Source organism: Nelusetta ayraudi, unplaced genomic scaffold, assembly GCF_046127955.1.
Source record: "Nelusetta ayraudi isolate G7.1 ecotype Tasmania unplaced genomic scaffold, CSIRO-AGI_Nayr_v1 ptg000131l, whole genome shotgun sequence".
Taxonomy (NCBI): domain Eukaryota; kingdom Metazoa; phylum Chordata; class Actinopteri; order Tetraodontiformes; family Monacanthidae; genus Nelusetta; species Nelusetta ayraudi.
In genome coordinates, this window is record NW_027466181.1 from 479,352 (window position 1) to 495,490 (window position 16,139).

A 16,139-nucleotide genomic window follows, 5' to 3' on the forward strand; every position below is an offset into this window, starting at 1 on the left:
GTTCATATAAATACACACACATATACAGTATATATATATATATATATATATATATATATATATATATATATATATATATATATATATATATATATATATGTATACATATATATATATATATACATATATATATTTTAAAACTATTTATTACAAATTCTAAATTCCACGTACAACAATCAAACTGCAGTAATATGCACAGTCCTATTCACAGAAAATAATAAAATAAAATAAATAAATGAAGCCATTCACATATTTACATATATTGCATTTTCTTATATTACAGTTGAATTGCCTTCGGCTTGCACATTTCTGGGCCGCAGCCAAACAATCAGAGGTGTCGTGTGGAGCTGAAAAAGGTTGTTTGGCTTGCTTGTCATGAGAGTAAAATGAGTACAGCACTGCGTAGGGTACCCCAAATAGCATACCAAAATAAAGATTTGTAGTAAATTCATTCAGATTGGGGAAGAGCACTTAAGGTTTTTTCCCCCGCTTCTGCAACATTATAATGCCATCTCACTGCCTTTTTTATTAAAATGAACTCCCTTTTCAACATTATAACAAACAGAAAAAATAAAAATGTACTTTGCGTCTCAAAATACATCCAAATGATGCATCATTATAAGTATCAGAAGAAGTATGTCAGTAGGGGATGCATCGTTTTTGCACCATAGAGACACAGCAGTTTGACAGTTAACAAAAAGATGCCATACTTGTAACACACTGACGTGTATGAAGGATTTCTTGAGGAGATAAAACTTCTTTTCAAATGAAAGCAGGGCTACCACTCGTGTACGGCAGCTTCAAGCTCTGCCAACACATTCTTAATTGTTTACTTCCCAATTCTGCCATTTGCCTCTCCCTCGCATCACTCTGGATTTCAAACGCACGCACAGTTGAAGGTTCTTCCAGCTGCATGTGAGGTCAGTGCCGTGTGCTTGCAGGTGCAGACAGAGGCCACGCGACGACAGGACAGACTGCCGGATGATTCCTTTGACCACACACTTCCTTGGAGGCGTGTCCATCAGGAGGGACAGGTCACAAGCCGTCCATCATGGCCAGCAGGTCGTCTCCTTTGCTGCTACCGCTGGCAGGCTGCTCTCCAGACTCGGTAAACTCCCCCATGATTTTAGCCAGCTCTGCGTTGGCCTGCTGGTCCTATTACACAGAGTTATCATAGTCAATTATTTAAATCTACACTTCACTAGTGCTGCTACTTGTTAAGCCAGCAACATGCGATGTTTCCGTTTATTGGACAATGCCAGTGACTGGAACCAAACTGATGCTTGGTAATCCATTCTCACATGTAAAGCTTGGGCCGACTGGCAGCCAACAGCTATTTTTAGTTGGTTAAAAAAAAAACTAAAAAACATTCAAACTTTTCAAAAATAAATGTAGTACAATAAAATACAGGTAAATCATTTTGTTTGTACTGCAAAATGTTTTCAATACTCCCTGCGAAACAACAAAAACATATCAAAAGTTGGCAACTCAGTGTCTGACTAATCAAGTGATTAAATGGAAAGAAAATGTGTCTGCTTTAGTCGTACGCCTTGATGTCTGAGCATCGTGACAGATTCTCATCGTCTACATTTGTACAGCAACACCTGCATGTAACCCAGTCTATACTTTCATGACAAAATATCAACATTGCAGCAACAGAGCAAAGCCTTACCTTGGTTGCCTGGATGTTTATTATTCCATATGAAAGCTCATCTGGTCTGGAAATCAACGCCTCCCTGCGATTTAAGAGCCACAATTTCAGTTGTTGGCGAGTCCAGTTTGGTTCGTGGCAGGAGAAACGACGCCCGGAAAAAAAATGATTCAGGCAAATCATAAACAAAGCGACTCACTCTTCCTCCTCATCGGTGGCAAAAAGGTTGACCCGGAAACCGCTGTCCGCATTCCCTGATTTCTGGAATTCTAACCCTCCCATCAGCTTGGCGAGCAGATTTAGCTCCTCTTTGGCGAGTGGGTTGGGAGCAGTGTTGACCTGCAAACAGCAAAATGTCACACATGCCTCTGCGTAATACGCAAGGTTGGGTTCATAGCACTCATGGGGACGTCGTAAAAGCAGATTGTTAAAATTGCAGTGTGACATGTGACCGCGCTTCACCTTTGTGTGCTGAGCAGAGTTTTTGGATGCTCCAGACATGTGGGTTTCCACCGGCCGGCTTACGCTGTACCTGAAGCAAAGAAGCGAGCTGTCATAAAGATGTCACACAGGTGACCTAGATACAATTTATTGCTTGCTGCGCTTACATATTTGTGCCTAGTTTGGTCACCCGTTCCCCGAACAGCTCAAAGGAGCCCTCTCGCAGAGCGGAGCTGTAGTTCCCTCCAGTGGTGAACTGTAGCCTGGACGTCTCCTCGCCGGTACAGCTAAACATTCTAGGATGATCATGTATAAAGACCCAGAACGACATACAATTAATACCATTCTCTAAAGATGCTGGGGTTTAATGCACCGGCTAGTAAGCTGGAGTGTCCTTGGTGTGAGCGCTTATTTCCTCATAATGAACTCAAAACCCTTGAGTCATTCCATTCAAGCTAAACGGACGACCTTCTAAAGTTAGATTGCAAATGCTGGCACGACAAAAACCTCTAATGCAATTAGCTTCAGACAGGTCTGCTTAACTTGAGATTAGCGTGTCTGTTAAAAGGCGTACATCAGAAATGACTAATGAAAACAGGGAGAAGTCACGAGCCAACCCTTTGATTTATTTATTTTTTTAAATCGACACCTGCTTGGAGTGTTAATTCTGCAAATGAATTGTTTCATTGAGCCAAAACAGACCATGTCTTGCCTTATTAAGCCAGGGACTTGTGTGCCGTGTGGCACAGGGCCGCTGGTGGGAAGCACAAAACGGCCGTTTGAGTTCTGTACTTTGTCCTTGAGGAAAATAGACACCTGGTGCCAGAGGGAAACAGAAAAGAAGTGAGAAGAAAAAACATGCACAAATTAATGCACAATTTACTCTGCATCCAACTTTATTGCCAAATCCATGGACTTACTCTGATGTGCATGTTTTGGAAGAAGATGAGGAGCGTTTGTCTAATCAGCTGAAAGTCCCCACTAGATAAAGGTGTATACATCTAGGGGAAAAAAAACAAAAACATATGCATAATTCTGATTCCAGAGACAACAATAAATAATAGAATAGAAAAGTAAAGTAAAACAACTCAAGGTTCTTTCAGTTCCCTCCAAAAGAAATAAACTAGAGGTACCAGGTACCAGATGGTTTTCTTACACAACATATAAAAGTAATGTAGAGTTTCACAGGCATTTAGGTACTTCTTGGTAAAATGCTATGACACATCGATATGTTTCCACCTCCAGCCCAAGCTGAAAGTGGAAACCTTTAGTTTCTGCATTTCGCCAATCCACCGGGGGTGTAAACTCACTTCTGGGGAACTATTTAAAACTCAAACCAAGCACAGGAGCTGGGCTGCTCAGATCCTGTTTTGCTATCTCCAATCTGCTCAGGAACAAATAACACCAAAAAAACCCCTTGGGAACCACAGGTCTCAATTGGCTTTGGCAAAAGTTTCAAATAACATAGAAGCGTTTGGCAGCTAGTGAGAGGTGGTCACATGCAGCTAATGTTGCCCTTCTTAGCAATAAGAAGCCTCAAGGTTGCTAAACTAAACTAAATAATCACGTTCCAATTTTACCCTTTCCAAAAAAAACAACTTTATGGGCTCTTCACCATCCGGATACATGGATTTTGGAAAAAATTAATCTAAAACGCCACTTTAGCTTAAGTAGACTTAAATACAAAACAAATCATGGCAACTTTCATATTTACCAACAAAATCAAAACCTCAAAAGTAACAGTGGCAGTTGTAAAGGAGCTACAGCATCGCTCCTACGGCAGGCGTACCTCTACAAGCTGCTGGTACGTCTCGTCAACCTGGTTCAGGATGCTGGGTGTGTCTTTCACAAAGTCTCGGATTGCGTCCATGTGGTTGAAAGAGACTAGGAGGATGTCCTTTGGTCGCGGGCAGAGAAGCACCTGGTACTTGAAGGCCATAGTCATCAAGTCGTAGAGCTGTGACGGACGGGGAGGGACACACGTGGAGAGCAACGCTGATCAAGCCATCAATGCTAAATAAACAGCAGGGGGAGCCAATTGCAGGAGCTTGCAGATAAACTCTATCCATTGCTTCAGAACCTTTTTTAAGTGCTTATAATTGTTTTCGTAAATGTATAAAGCATTGATTGATTGTTTTGAGAGCGTAACAAGAAATTCTATTTGCCATTTGTTTGGTTTCTGTATAAATAAAAGAAAAATAAACAATAATAAAAAAAAAGCTGTTAAAACATAAGGACTGAGTGTGTATACACAGTGGCTCACCTTATCCATGCTAGCTTGGTTGAGTCTCATGATGGAGGCATGGGCGAGTCTGTCGAACACGGTGCGCAGTGCCTTCTTAGAGTAAAGCTCCTGCGGCTTGAAAAGCTCTTCCAAGAACTTTTTGTTGAACATGGTGGTGATAATGTCATTCATAACTATCCGGAAAAAAGAGAGAAGCACATACAGATTAAAATGGGGTCACCCAGCTGTACCATTTGCCTCAGAGGTATTGGCAGGGGCTATAATATTCTATGCGTGTACTGGGTAGACCTAACCGCTTACACCAAAAGCCTACTCCAGCAGCAGTCCTTATGTAGTATGAGCACAGAAAACTAAATGGCAAAACGTTCTGATGAAGGAACGAAAGCACCTTGAAACCTACATCTAAAATAATTGCATGGTCGGAACATGGTTTCCTTTGCAGATTTACTTACATATCATGGGCATCTGGGGTCTAAATGGCAGTTGGACTAAAGTACATGGATTGTGGTTTACATTTCTGACTAAAAAAAAAAAGTTTAAGTAAAAAGTGAGCACAAAAATTCCTAGCAAACAGTTTACGACCCCAGATAAAGGGATTAGAAGTCTATAATCTTCTAAATAGCAATGTATCATACACGTAATTTTTTCCATTTTTAATTTTGGAAGCCTTCCTTACTTGCCAATTGAAAGGAATTCTACATCTCAATGGCTATTAGCAAAATAAGCTTGTTTTTACCTCATTTAGCCAAGATCTGAAGGAAAGTATGTGACAATTTCAGTAAACTGATCTGAAGGTGTGCAGGAACATTGGATTTATTGCTGTTTAATTTACTAACGCAGCTATTTTTGTGATCTAAGCCAAGCAGGGCACAAAAGCTATGTGTATCGCTGCAGTAAATGTCTTTAATAGTATACCTCTCCTTCTCTCCGAGTATATCCAGCAGGTTATCTCTGAAACTTTATAGATTATTATTAATAAATAAAATAAAAAAAAGACATAACTGTAGTTGTTAAGTGACAATAAATTCAGATTCTGACACACATACAAGCGATGACTTTCAATTTTTAGCGGGTCTAATTGACAATTCATGTTCAGACAAACACGAGGACACGGACAAACTGTCGGGATGTAGAGAACAAGGTTGTCGCAGTGAGACCCGTGACAGGGTGACGTTTGTGTTGTGATCGGGTTAGCCGCTAAGCTAAGCTACCTTTCTTAGCTTTGTCGGCGGGGATATTCTGAGCGCGAAGCCGCTGGTCCAAGATGTACAGCATTTCTCCGCCAAGGTTAATGAACAGCAGAGGCAGTGTTCTTGAAGACATGTCTGCAGGAGCGGTAAGATTTTTTATTGTTATTTTTATTTTTTTACGGGAATACAAGGTAGCGAGTCGAGCTAGCTGAAGGGTCCGCTCGGCGGTTCCGTATGTTTGATAACGCCTTTTCTGGTTGCCAGGTCACGAAAGCAATCAGCCAATCAGAGTGAGGATATTTGTGACGTCATAGAGAGGCGGAGTCAAGTTGGCATGAAAGGTCTGATCATGCTGTTTATTGATTACAGGCAAAACAGAACAAAAACACTTGTAATTTCATTTCACTCAGAGATGTCAATGTACACATTTCAGTATCGTAAAAAAAAATAAATGAAAAGTTTTTTTTTTTTAAATCAGGATTCACTCGATACTCGTCTCTCTCTCTCTCTCTCTCTCTCTCTCTCTCTCTCTCTCTCTCTCTCTCTCTCTCTCTCTCTCTCATACACACACACACACACACACACACACTAGAGAATTTCACCTGGGCCTTAATATTGCCTTGGTCCCAGGTGAGATATTTTCAAATGTAAAGGCGGAAAAGAAGAAAAAAGTGTGACAAACAAAAATGTGTGAAATTTCAAATTTAACATGAAAAAATGCAGCAAAACTTCAGGGCTGCAGTCATGGAAAGAGTGGCAGAACTGGGCATTATCTACTTCATAACTACTGTGGTTGAACACATAAATAGGAGCACATAACAGTGGATTTATACAAGGTTGATCTCTAAGTTGCCAATAAAATAAAATATGACCATATTTTTCATTAAAAATGTTGAAAAAAACTCTTCAGCGTAACCAACGGCAGAGGGGACTGGATGAGTTGGATGTCCCCCAACCTCCCCCTGTCCCCCTGACCCTTGGTTGGTTCCAACTCCTCCTCGATGCTCAAACGTCTCCATTCCTAATACGGACTTCTCGCGCCATCCTGCAGGTCTCGCACAGTCCGCAGCAAAAGGTCATCAGGGCGTCGTTGATAATTGTTCCCTGCAGTTTAAAAAAAGATTGCAGCCTGGTTCATATACGAGAAAAAAAAAAACACTCCTCCTGATAAGGAAACGTGTTGCAGTGGAAGTTTCCCAATTCTTGCAAACGACCAACAGTTCCTGAAAATGTCTTTCTTAAGAGGCTACTTATTCCACTGCAGCTTTGTTTTGTAAGGTGTGACAAAATCCCCCCCCCAACACACACAAAAGGACGACTTTGTTACTCACCTGAATGCCATAAGTCAGCCTCATGTGAGTCCTGATGGCCGTCATGCCTCCTGGCAAACATCCCAAGAGGCAGTTTTCTCCGTACTTACTTGCAGTGTAACAGCTTAATGCGAGTGGACAAATGCAACCAACAGCACCTGTGCAGCAGATGTGTATGATAAGTATGTATTCGTAGGATAAGATAAGAAAAGATAAGCCTTTATTGTCCTGTGTCTCCCTGTGTGTGGAAATGCAGAATGTGAATTCTACCAGTCCAAAGCAGCTGGTGTTTCACTTACAGACAAACAGATCACTGAAGCAGGAGCACAGCTCAGTGCTCCACTCTCCTGTTTGGACGTTGGTCCCAAAGCCGCCTGATCCTGGTTGATGGGTGACCACCGGGTTGGACATCTTGGTTTAAATGAAATTACGTTATTTATTTATTTTTTTTAACTGTGTTGCCTATAGGAGAGAAGGGAAAAAAAATCAAGCTGTTTTCAGTGGGAAAAAGTAATGCGCTGTGAGAAGCATCAGTAATATCAATCTTTCCAGTTGATGCAGCTACAGTCTTGTGTCACAGCACAAGGTTTGTTGTGCAAAGACTAGTTGGTTTCACTTCACAGATTCAGTCAGATGTTCGGGAAAGTTCGTCACGATATGAGGAAGTTTATTACCATCACAGCTCTAACACGAGGCCAACAATGTCTTTATGCAGAATAAATATATATGAGAACAGCACTTTTTGGACAAAAAAATCTTCTTAAGGTCTAGATAAGCTAATGAAAGTGTGTCTCCCTAAAATGCTGCTGTCCAAAACTTGAAAAACTTGTTTTTGAAATATGCAGAGCTGTTATTCATGTGCTTCTTTTTTTTTTTTTGTGCATTTTCAGTTCAGCTGAACTTCAGCTGCTGATGTGAGAATCACAGTGCAAAATTCACATAAATGTCACATCTGTGCGGCTGTGCAGCACCGATGTCTGGTGAATGGTGCATATCTACAGTGACACTGCTTCTTTTTACAGGTATTACTACACATATTACTACTATATTTTCTGTCCTGAGGGCATTATCTTTTTTTGTTCCTACCTATTGATAGAGATGAGGAAATAAGCAAATATGCAAACAGGTTAAATTAAAAAATATATATTTTTTTGGTTACCCAATGAAATGTAAATTTTTGAAATTAAGTCACTTTGAATTTGACCTTGACACATCAGTTCCTCTTTGCAGTAATTTCAATTTCAACTCCCCACACATATGGTAATAATTGTCAAAAAAAGAGACAAAACCAGTGTGTCTTCAAACAAGGACATGGCGAACAGTAAATATACACCACTACTAGACAGGTATTACACTAAGCAGCATATAATTACAAATGCCACATTAGGCTTGATTCTTGTTCTGCAGACCCTTTCAGGCTGGGCACCTCAGACTTTAATATCCTAGAGTGCAACAACAGAGACGCTGTGTTGTTGCACCGTCAGGCAGATCTGTCCAGATCTGTCTTCTTCTTTTTATTTTTTTAATTTTTTTACAAAAGGTTTCCGGTCTCCGTGCTGGGTTGTGTGGGTGCACATGTCTATTTCTGACAGGAAACTGTTTTATCTGGGTAGAACTGCCAGCCTTGTCCGAAGAAAGCGTTCAATTGATTTATCTGGGTTGTTTAGGATCGATGGCATTGGACTGGATGCAATATATATGTATATATATATATATATATACATATATATATATATATTTTTTTTTAACTTCCATCGATTGAAATGATGGTACAGTGTAATGAAATGGGGTTGCAACAGAACCTTCTCAAACCATGGTTCATTCAGCATTTATATAATGCACCACAAACGTCTCATTTGACGTCACCAAAGTCTTGCGGTCCCCAAAACATGATGCCTATATCCTCACAATAACTGATAGCGGGTGCACTTTTACATTTACAGGCACGTAGCAATAACCCGGATGACACATCCGTGGCCACATTTTCAAGTAGCATGATTACGCGCAAATACGGATTGTGTGAACTTTATCTGTTTGCTAAGATTCTCGGTCAGATTATTGCTTCTCATTTATATTTCATAGATCAAGTAGATGTCTCCACTAGTACAGATTCATGATGCGAACGACTCAAGAGTAGATAAACTTTAGTTCAAAATAGTTTCCCTCAGGAAATATGTACTTTTAAAGCAAAAATACATTTGCATGTATGCAAAATGACAAGATTTGAGACAAGCAACTTTGGAAAGAATATGCAATAAAGGTAGTTATCAATGCTGTAAAGCTAAGTCATTACATTCAATGCGAAGGCAACACTTGAGTATATGAATTAAATAACTGCGTGTAAGAAACAGCAACTGTTCAAAGCTAATGATCAGTGCAAGGAAGCGTGTGTCACACTTACCAGAGTGTTCTCTCTCTGTGCATTCCTCCTGAGGCTGACAGCCTGCACACACACCACACAGGAAGTTGTGACGAATTTGAGGCTGCTAAAATACTAGTTTGCCAGCGCGCTGCTGTTTGTCGCCGCGAATGACAACAACCTGCTGCAGCTCGTCAACGAGTTTAGGCCATCAGCAAGACTTGACGTAGAGATTCTTCACTTCTATCTCTTGACTTCCGACTCGAGATTTGAAGAACAGATATAACAGAAAGAAGAGTACTTTGGATCCGGTCACACAAAAGCACTGGCTGGTGAATTGTGTTTGTTTTGTCAGCAAGCACCATAAAGTTCATGGTCATCCAACTTCAGTGAGAAAAATGATGATTTAAAACTGTGACCCAAATTTCTTGCTGAATTTACTGTGGGGAGTTAAAGCTCCAAAATATGTGGCTGCATATTAGATAATATTCAAAACTTACATTCCCAAATGTTCTTTTTAACAATAATGTGCCAGTGAACAGCCCAAAAGTTCAAAGACAAAACTTCTACACTAACTTCACTTTCCAGAGAAGGTGTACTAAAACCACCAGTTCAGGAAACCAGCTCTTTGTGATGTCACGAAAGGCTACCAAAACCACGCCGACACCTCTCAAAGGTCAGAACCAACAGCCACAGGTGGGTGTAAGTTCCAACCCCTGAAACCGCCATGGTTCCATCCTGTCAAACATGGGGATGGCCAGACAAAGACAGTAGGACGAGCTGAAGGCAGCAGAAGTGAAAATGTTGAGCGACCAGGATGGACTGGATCAGGAATGAGGAACTCAAGAGGCAAGGGAGATGTTTTGCAGATGTAGTGAAGATAGAGAAGGTTAGACTGAGGTCGTTTGTTACGACACCTTCTCAAAGGCGTTGTAACAAACCAACCTCAGGTTTTTCAACAGCTTTTTCCTTCGGTCTACGGCCATGAGCGTCCACCTCGTTTGCTTTGTCCTGTAGTGAAGATATTATGACATAAATAAATAAAGGAAGAAAGAAAGAAAGGAGACAGACAGGTGGTTTGCACGTGAACAAAGGAGGGAGAGTGAAGGAGCAGAAGGATGCTGAGGTTGAGACTGGCAGGCATGAGGTGATAAGAGGAGATTTGACTTCGCCTACTCTGTCCAAACTAGCTCTCATTATGCTTTGTATAGTATGCTCGATATGCATGATACTGCCGCAGTCTCTGTGTCCCCGGCAGGTGATGACCACTGCGGCAGGAGCTGGATCGTGCTGTCCTGGGGGTCTTGGTGTCATCGCTTCATCCCACCACCACGCCTAGGACCTGGACTTGTCCTATCAGCAGATTGTCCATCGAGCTAGGCTCTTGCCTTCCAAAGCATGGACACTAAGGGTGAATTCCAATTCCTTCCCTTAACCCTCAATCTCAAAAATGCGCACTCCTGCGAGGTGCAAGTGCTGTCCCGATTCTAAGAACGTCAAGTTGAGGCACGAGTTTAAGGGCTGTATCGCCCTCAATATTGAGATTCTCCGGCACCACCCTTGGCTGTAAGGGCTACCCAGAAGGCATTGTGTATTTTGGCCAAGACATCTTGGAAAAAGATTGCGATGTAAAAGCGAGCTACAAATGGAAGTATTTTCTTAGTTAATAAAGATATACATATTACAAAACCATTTTATTGTCTTAGTTTAAGAGTTTTTTATGGATTATTGACATCATTGTGCGTAACATTTTTGTTTTTTACTTTACGAGGTTTGTCAGCCGGACCGGCGGTCCCGGCTTCACGTTACTTGTATACCTCGTTGTGTAGCGAAGGAGGACTTCTTCCTTTTTCGCCGTCTTTTTCTTTTTCTCCTTTTTCTTTGTCGTTGTCGTCTTCTTGACAGACTGGACGTAGCTTTGGCATAAGGCCGCCCCCCACAGTCTGAAGACGTAACTGCACTTAAGGGGTGTCCCATTTCTAAGCCCTTACACTTATTTTTGAGGGCCAAGATTGAAGGCCAAAGATTGAGGGTTAAGGGCGAGGGTTGAGATTGAGGAGTTAAGGGAGGAATTGGAATTGGCCCTTACAGCCCACGCGGACAGCAGCCTTGAATTATTTCCTATTCTTTGTGTTTATATCCGTTTTGCCTGGTTGGTGTATCTGTTTTTCACTCTGTCCTGTCTGCCACCCTGGCTCACTCTGCTCCTTTCTCTCTTTCTCTGTCTCTCCTCTATTTTTGTGTTTCACCCCAACTACTCATAGGCAGATGATGGCCCTCTGGAGTCTGGTTCTGCCCTAGGTTTCTTCCCACAGGGGAGTTTTTCCCAGCCATTGTCGCATCTTGTTTGCTCCGGGGGCCCGGTTGGTTCTCTCTGATTGTATAAAGCGCTTTGAGACGCCTTTTAGCGCTGTACAAATAAAAGTTTATTATTATTATTTATTTATGTAGTGAAAGAGGAGATGAAGTCAGTCGGTGTGAGGGAAGAGGATGCAGAAGAGGCAGAAGATGGGAGGCCAGATTGGAGGCAGTTGATTGGCTGTGTTCACAACAGAAGGGAGCAGCCCAAAGGAAATTAAGTCTTTGCAACACTTTATTATTACCAATTTCTCAAATGAAGTTGACAAATGAAGAAAAAACAACCAGACACATCAATATTACATTTAACCAGGTTATGAACTTATTTAAGACAATCCTGATGTTGAGATACACGTCGAATTGTATTTCATTGGCCTTAAGCAGCAGCCGCCTTGGTCGTCTCTGTGTTCCTGGAGGCTGAGCTCTGCTTCGGCCTCATCCTCTGCTGCTCTGCTTTCTGCTTCTGCACTTCTTTGTAGACCTGCGAAAAGACACACAAAGTGCAGAGTGTGATTGAGTGGTCGCGCGCGCACACACACACACACACACACACACACACACACACACACACACACACACACACACACACACACACACACATCACACCTTGTATGTGTGAGCTGAAGAGACCAGCATGTTTCCTGCAGCCTCACATACAAGTTCAGCAAAGAATGGTGGTGCTTTGCTACCTTTAAACAGAAGGCCTTTTTGGCCATCCAGCGGTGGGTGGCTCGTCTGTAGTACAGCGGCGGGAAGCTGTAGGTGATGCCGAGCTGCTCGCACACTTTCTCAAAGGCGTCGTAACGAACCAACCTCAGGTTTTTCAACAGCTTTTTCCTGCGGTCTACGGCCATGAGCATCCGCCTCTTGTTTGCTTTGTCCTGTAGTAAAGACATTGTGACAGAAAGAAGGAAAGAAAAAAGAAAGAGAGAAAGAAAGAAATAAAGAAAAAAGACAGAATGAAAGAAAAGCACTTTATGCAAAAGAAGTCATTCACTAATTGGAGTGCAACAGACTTATATCGCTATGATTTTGTAATGGAAACAATGGACACTTTTTTCCATTAATCCTTTTTTTCTTAATGTGATTTAACATGGAAATTTCCGACCACGACCATAAGTAAGACAAATGTTCTCATTTCATGTGGGGGGAGTGCACAGGATATCCTGTATCACACTTCAAGCTTTGCTCAACAGGAAGGAAGGGGAAGAAAAAAAGAATGAGGTCTGACGATGGGCGGTATATGAAACTTCTCGAGGTTCGCTGCCAGATAAAACGATACGTCATCATCTCAGCTTCTTACGCAAAGTCATCCGAGAGCAACTCATCCAACCTCATCCACTGGTGCTCGAGCACACTGGCTCACCTTGTGATGTTTTAGCAAGTGTTCCTGGTAGTTTCGGATTTTGGCCGTCAGAACTGCCACTGGATGGAAACACATGAACGCAGAATGAACTTGCATGTTTATGACAGAAATGCACAGAGTTGTATTTTTCATTGTATTTCCTATTGAGCGGCGCAGCTCACCCTGGACCTCCACCGAGGTTCGGTCATTCTCGTCTCTCTGGACTTTGGCAATGAGCTGTTCCTTCTTCAGCTGTAGCTTTTCAGTCTGAGGAAGTTGTTTACAATTGTTAAACTAACTGTCTTGTCGAATAAAATACTTTGTTCTGACACAGTAATTGGGAACCTGAGAACACCAGAAAAAGAACGCAGGATGGAAACAAACTTGGGGAACATGGAAACTCACTTGACTGGCAAACTCCAGCGACAGAAGTCTTTTGACCACATCGTCTGTCCTGTTAACACAACGTTGAACATTCATAAGGAACTAGAAGATGTTTTCTGATATAATCTTCTTTCGGCGTTGTATGTTTGTGTGTCCCTACGTTTCAATGGCGGGAACGGCTGCATAGTCCATCTTTAGCATGGCGGGAGGCAGGTCGCTGAGCTGGCTCTCAGGGCCTGAAAGAATAGGAAAATGTTTAGTGAAGAAAAGAAGTTAAAAGAACAAACAAACAGAGTTTGGGGGAGATTCAAGTTGAGAAAGCACCTGTCGTCTTTTGCTTTGCAGCCCGAGCATAATATCTCACTGGCGGTGGGACAGCAACACTCCCCGCTGCTGCAGAGATCAAGGACAAATATACATGAAATTTGATTGGAAACGCAAGACTGGAGAAGCCAGACATGATGAGGACTTCATGTTTTCTTTTGAAAAAGGGAGCCAAGAAAAAAAATAAGATAAAGGATATACTTTTGTAATTTCTGACAGGAGACATTATTGTTCGAAAAAAAGAAGGTAATTTCCATTTAATTTCACATGTTTCTGACACCAACAGCCAGTTAAATGGTATAAAAAAAATAGTTATCTGGGGGAAGTGAGACCATTTATGAGGATTTTATGTAGATTATGCCTCGACCTTGTTCCTTCTCTCCATGGGAAGAACGCTAAAAAAACAGAAAATTTACCAAGACTGACAAGTGAGAAGTTGAACTGAAAGAATTTCACCTCAATGACCCAAAGAAAATCTCCCCATTTTGAAACCAAACTTGTCTAACCATTTGAAAAACGACACTCAGGAGATAATAATCTAAACAACAGTGGTCCAAACCCCCTGTGGCACGCAAACAGATGATAAAACAGCAGTGTTTTTTTTTTTTTAATCAGCCTCATCAAAAACCAAGTGACGCAGGAGCCACTTAGTAGCATCTTACATTTCTGGCTATTTGAATTCTTGCAGAACATGTATCTAATCTTTCTCCATGCAACTGTCAATGCAGGTTACAAAGTAATATTTAATCATCATGCTTTTCCTAGAACAAATATGACACAAAGTGTGAGGTATCATTGCTTAGAACTGTCAGGGACATGTGAGGCCACCAGAAAACCAAACACAGGATACCACAGTGTTGCGTTTTGCGCATTTTAAAATAGCATGAGAAGGGATTGAAAAATGTAATTTCCCTCTCAGTGCTGAAGTAGTCATTCAAGATCACATACTCACTGCTTTGATGGTACGTTTGTGCTTCAGAGCACAGTTTCTGATTGATAGATTGGGGCTAATGAAGTTAAAGATGGACTTTTTTTTCATTTATGGATGGTTTACCAATGAGATAGAACTAGAAAAGAAATGCGAGAAATAAACACATTTACGCACAATGCAAACAGTTATTTCCCAATGGTCCTGATTTCACACACGGCATGGTGGATGCCGAATGTGCCGAATATAAAAACTATCTGCGCAATTTAATAGAAGCTTATGCATTGAGCGGGTATCCTGTCATACTGACCCAGTTTGTCCTCCCTCCTCAACAATCTAACATCTATTTTGGAGCCATTGTCTGTGAACCCAGCACATGGTTGTGTATAAAAATCTCCGTTGATTTGTGAAATGCTTTGACCAGCTCATCTGACACTCACAAACATGTTCACCACGTTCAAAGTCACTTAAATCCTCTTTGGTTCCCCTCACAAATCCCTCCACAAGCTCCATCTGGTCCAGAACGCTGCAGCCCGTATAATTTCTAGAACCCCCTCATTTCACCACATCACCGCCATCCTCCAAAAGCTTCGCTGGCTTTTGGGGAGCAGAGCACCTAAACTTTGCTTCTCAAAGGTGGAACTCACTCCCATCGGACATCCGCAATATCGACTCTCTTCCTCTGTTCAAATCTAGACTCAAAACTAATTTGTTGAAGACAGCCTACTCTCTCTAACGGTGTTGTTCCATTTTATTATTTTGTTTTATTTATTACTTTTTTTTTTAACAGTGTGTAGCATTGCATTTGTTAATCTTTGTAAAGTGTCCCTGAATGTTGAGAAAGGCGCTTATAAATAAAATGTATAACAATAATAATAATAATAATAATAATAATAACTACTACTACTACTACTACTACTACTAATAAATAAAATCAAGTCGGCTCCCTTTTATATTCTTAAATGCATTTAATTGAAGCCATGTGGTTTGCTGATATAGATATTTACAATATATTGCAGCTAACGAGGTGGACCACCAGATGAATGTATGAACGCATACTAGGTTTTCAAAATCTCTTCATCAAGACTGCCCGCTGCTGTTCGTGTCAGTGAACTGCGTATGCAGATTGCTGGTTGACACGCGAGAGCAGAAATACACTGAAAAGACAGATGATGTTATATTTATGTTAAAGACAGCCAGGTATTTGTTCGGAACATGTTCTACTTACCGCAGGTGACTCTTGGTGCGGTTAATAAAGCCGAGCTACAAGTCCAGGGTTTGGTTGCCAATGCGGAGCATAAGCCAGTGGCGCCTTCCCTGAAGACGCCGGCCGTCGACTTGAGAACAGTTCTGAGAGCCATGTTTGGGAACATGTTTTTAAATTTAAATGAATAATATTAAATACCCGAATTTTTAATATTGTAAAACGTGAATTGACAGGAATCACGGCGTACATTCGACCCCTAGACGAACGCCGCCATTTTGACTAGGCCTTAGTAATCGAGATGAGATCGTCAGCGTTTTCCCCCTCAAACCCAGACAGTGTGAACGATTGCTGATCACGTCGATAGAGCGTCGGCATCATGGACGTGCGATGAACTCAG

General features: G+C 41.4%; 2 protein-coding genes across 3 annotated transcripts; both read right to left on the reverse strand.

The window, feature by feature from the left end:
- Positions 1–128: 128 nt before the first annotated feature.
- Positions 129–5,779, reverse strand: oscp1b (organic solute carrier partner 1b). Its single transcript, XM_076050898.1, has 10 exons — positions 5,549–5,779; positions 4,356–4,510; positions 3,882–4,049; positions 3,013–3,093; positions 2,805–2,908; positions 2,260–2,388; positions 2,114–2,183; positions 1,851–1,990; positions 1,673–1,736; positions 129–1,155 (listed from the first exon to the last, which is right to left on the reverse strand). The coding sequence occupies exons 1-10, from the start codon at positions 5,658–5,660 to the stop codon at positions 1,036–1,038; spliced, it is 1,143 nt and encodes a 380-aa protein (XP_075907013.1). The 5' UTR covers positions 5,661–5,779; the 3' UTR covers positions 129–1,035.
- Positions 5,780–11,844: 6,065 nt separating this feature from the next.
- mrps15 (mitochondrial ribosomal protein S15) lies at positions 11,845–16,025 on the reverse strand. 2 transcript variants are annotated; one of them, XM_076050897.1, is made up of 9 exons: positions 14,972–15,177; positions 14,560–14,580; positions 13,608–13,676; positions 13,444–13,519; positions 13,305–13,353; positions 13,082–13,166; positions 12,921–12,979; positions 12,244–12,435; positions 11,845–12,035 (listed from the first exon to the last, which is right to left on the reverse strand). In XM_076050897.1, the coding sequence occupies exons 1-9, from the start codon at positions 14,979–14,981 to the stop codon at positions 11,931–11,933; spliced, it is 666 nt and encodes a 221-aa protein (XP_075907012.1). In that variant the 5' UTR covers positions 14,982–15,177; the 3' UTR covers positions 11,845–11,930. The 2 variants fall into 2 exon arrangements, with proteins under 2 accessions (XP_075907012.1, XP_075907011.1); XM_076050896.1 differs by lacking the exons at positions 14,560–14,580; positions 14,972–15,177 and adding an exon at positions 15,764–16,025.
- Between the last annotated feature and the right edge of the window lie 114 nt (positions 16,026–16,139).

Bases quoted from the DNA above. Each gene is read 5' to 3' on its own strand.
- oscp1b (XM_076050898.1), bottom strand. From the start codon at position 5,660: ATGTCTTCAAGAACACTGCCTCTGCTGTTCATTAACCTTGGCGGAGAA. The intron at 3,094-3,881 runs GTACGCCTGCCG...TTTTTCCCCTAG, and splicing joins CGTACCAGCAGCTTGTAGAG to ATGTATACACCTTTATCTAG. The intron at 1,156-1,672 runs GTAAGGCTTTGC...TCTGTGTAATAG, and splicing joins TAAACATCCAGGCAACCAAG to GACCAGCAGGCCAACGCAGA.
- mrps15 (XM_076050896.1), bottom strand. From the start codon at position 15,908: ATGTTCCCAAACATGGCTCTCAGAACTGTTCTCAAGTCGACGGCCGGC. The intron at 13,354-13,443 runs GTAGGGACACAC...TTGTGTTAACAG, and splicing joins GCCGTTCCCGCCATTGAAAC to GACAGACGATGTGGTCAAAA. The intron at 12,436-12,920 runs GTGAGCCAGTGT...TCTTTACTACAG, and splicing joins ACTTGCTAAAACATCACAAG to GACAAAGCAAACAAGAGGCG.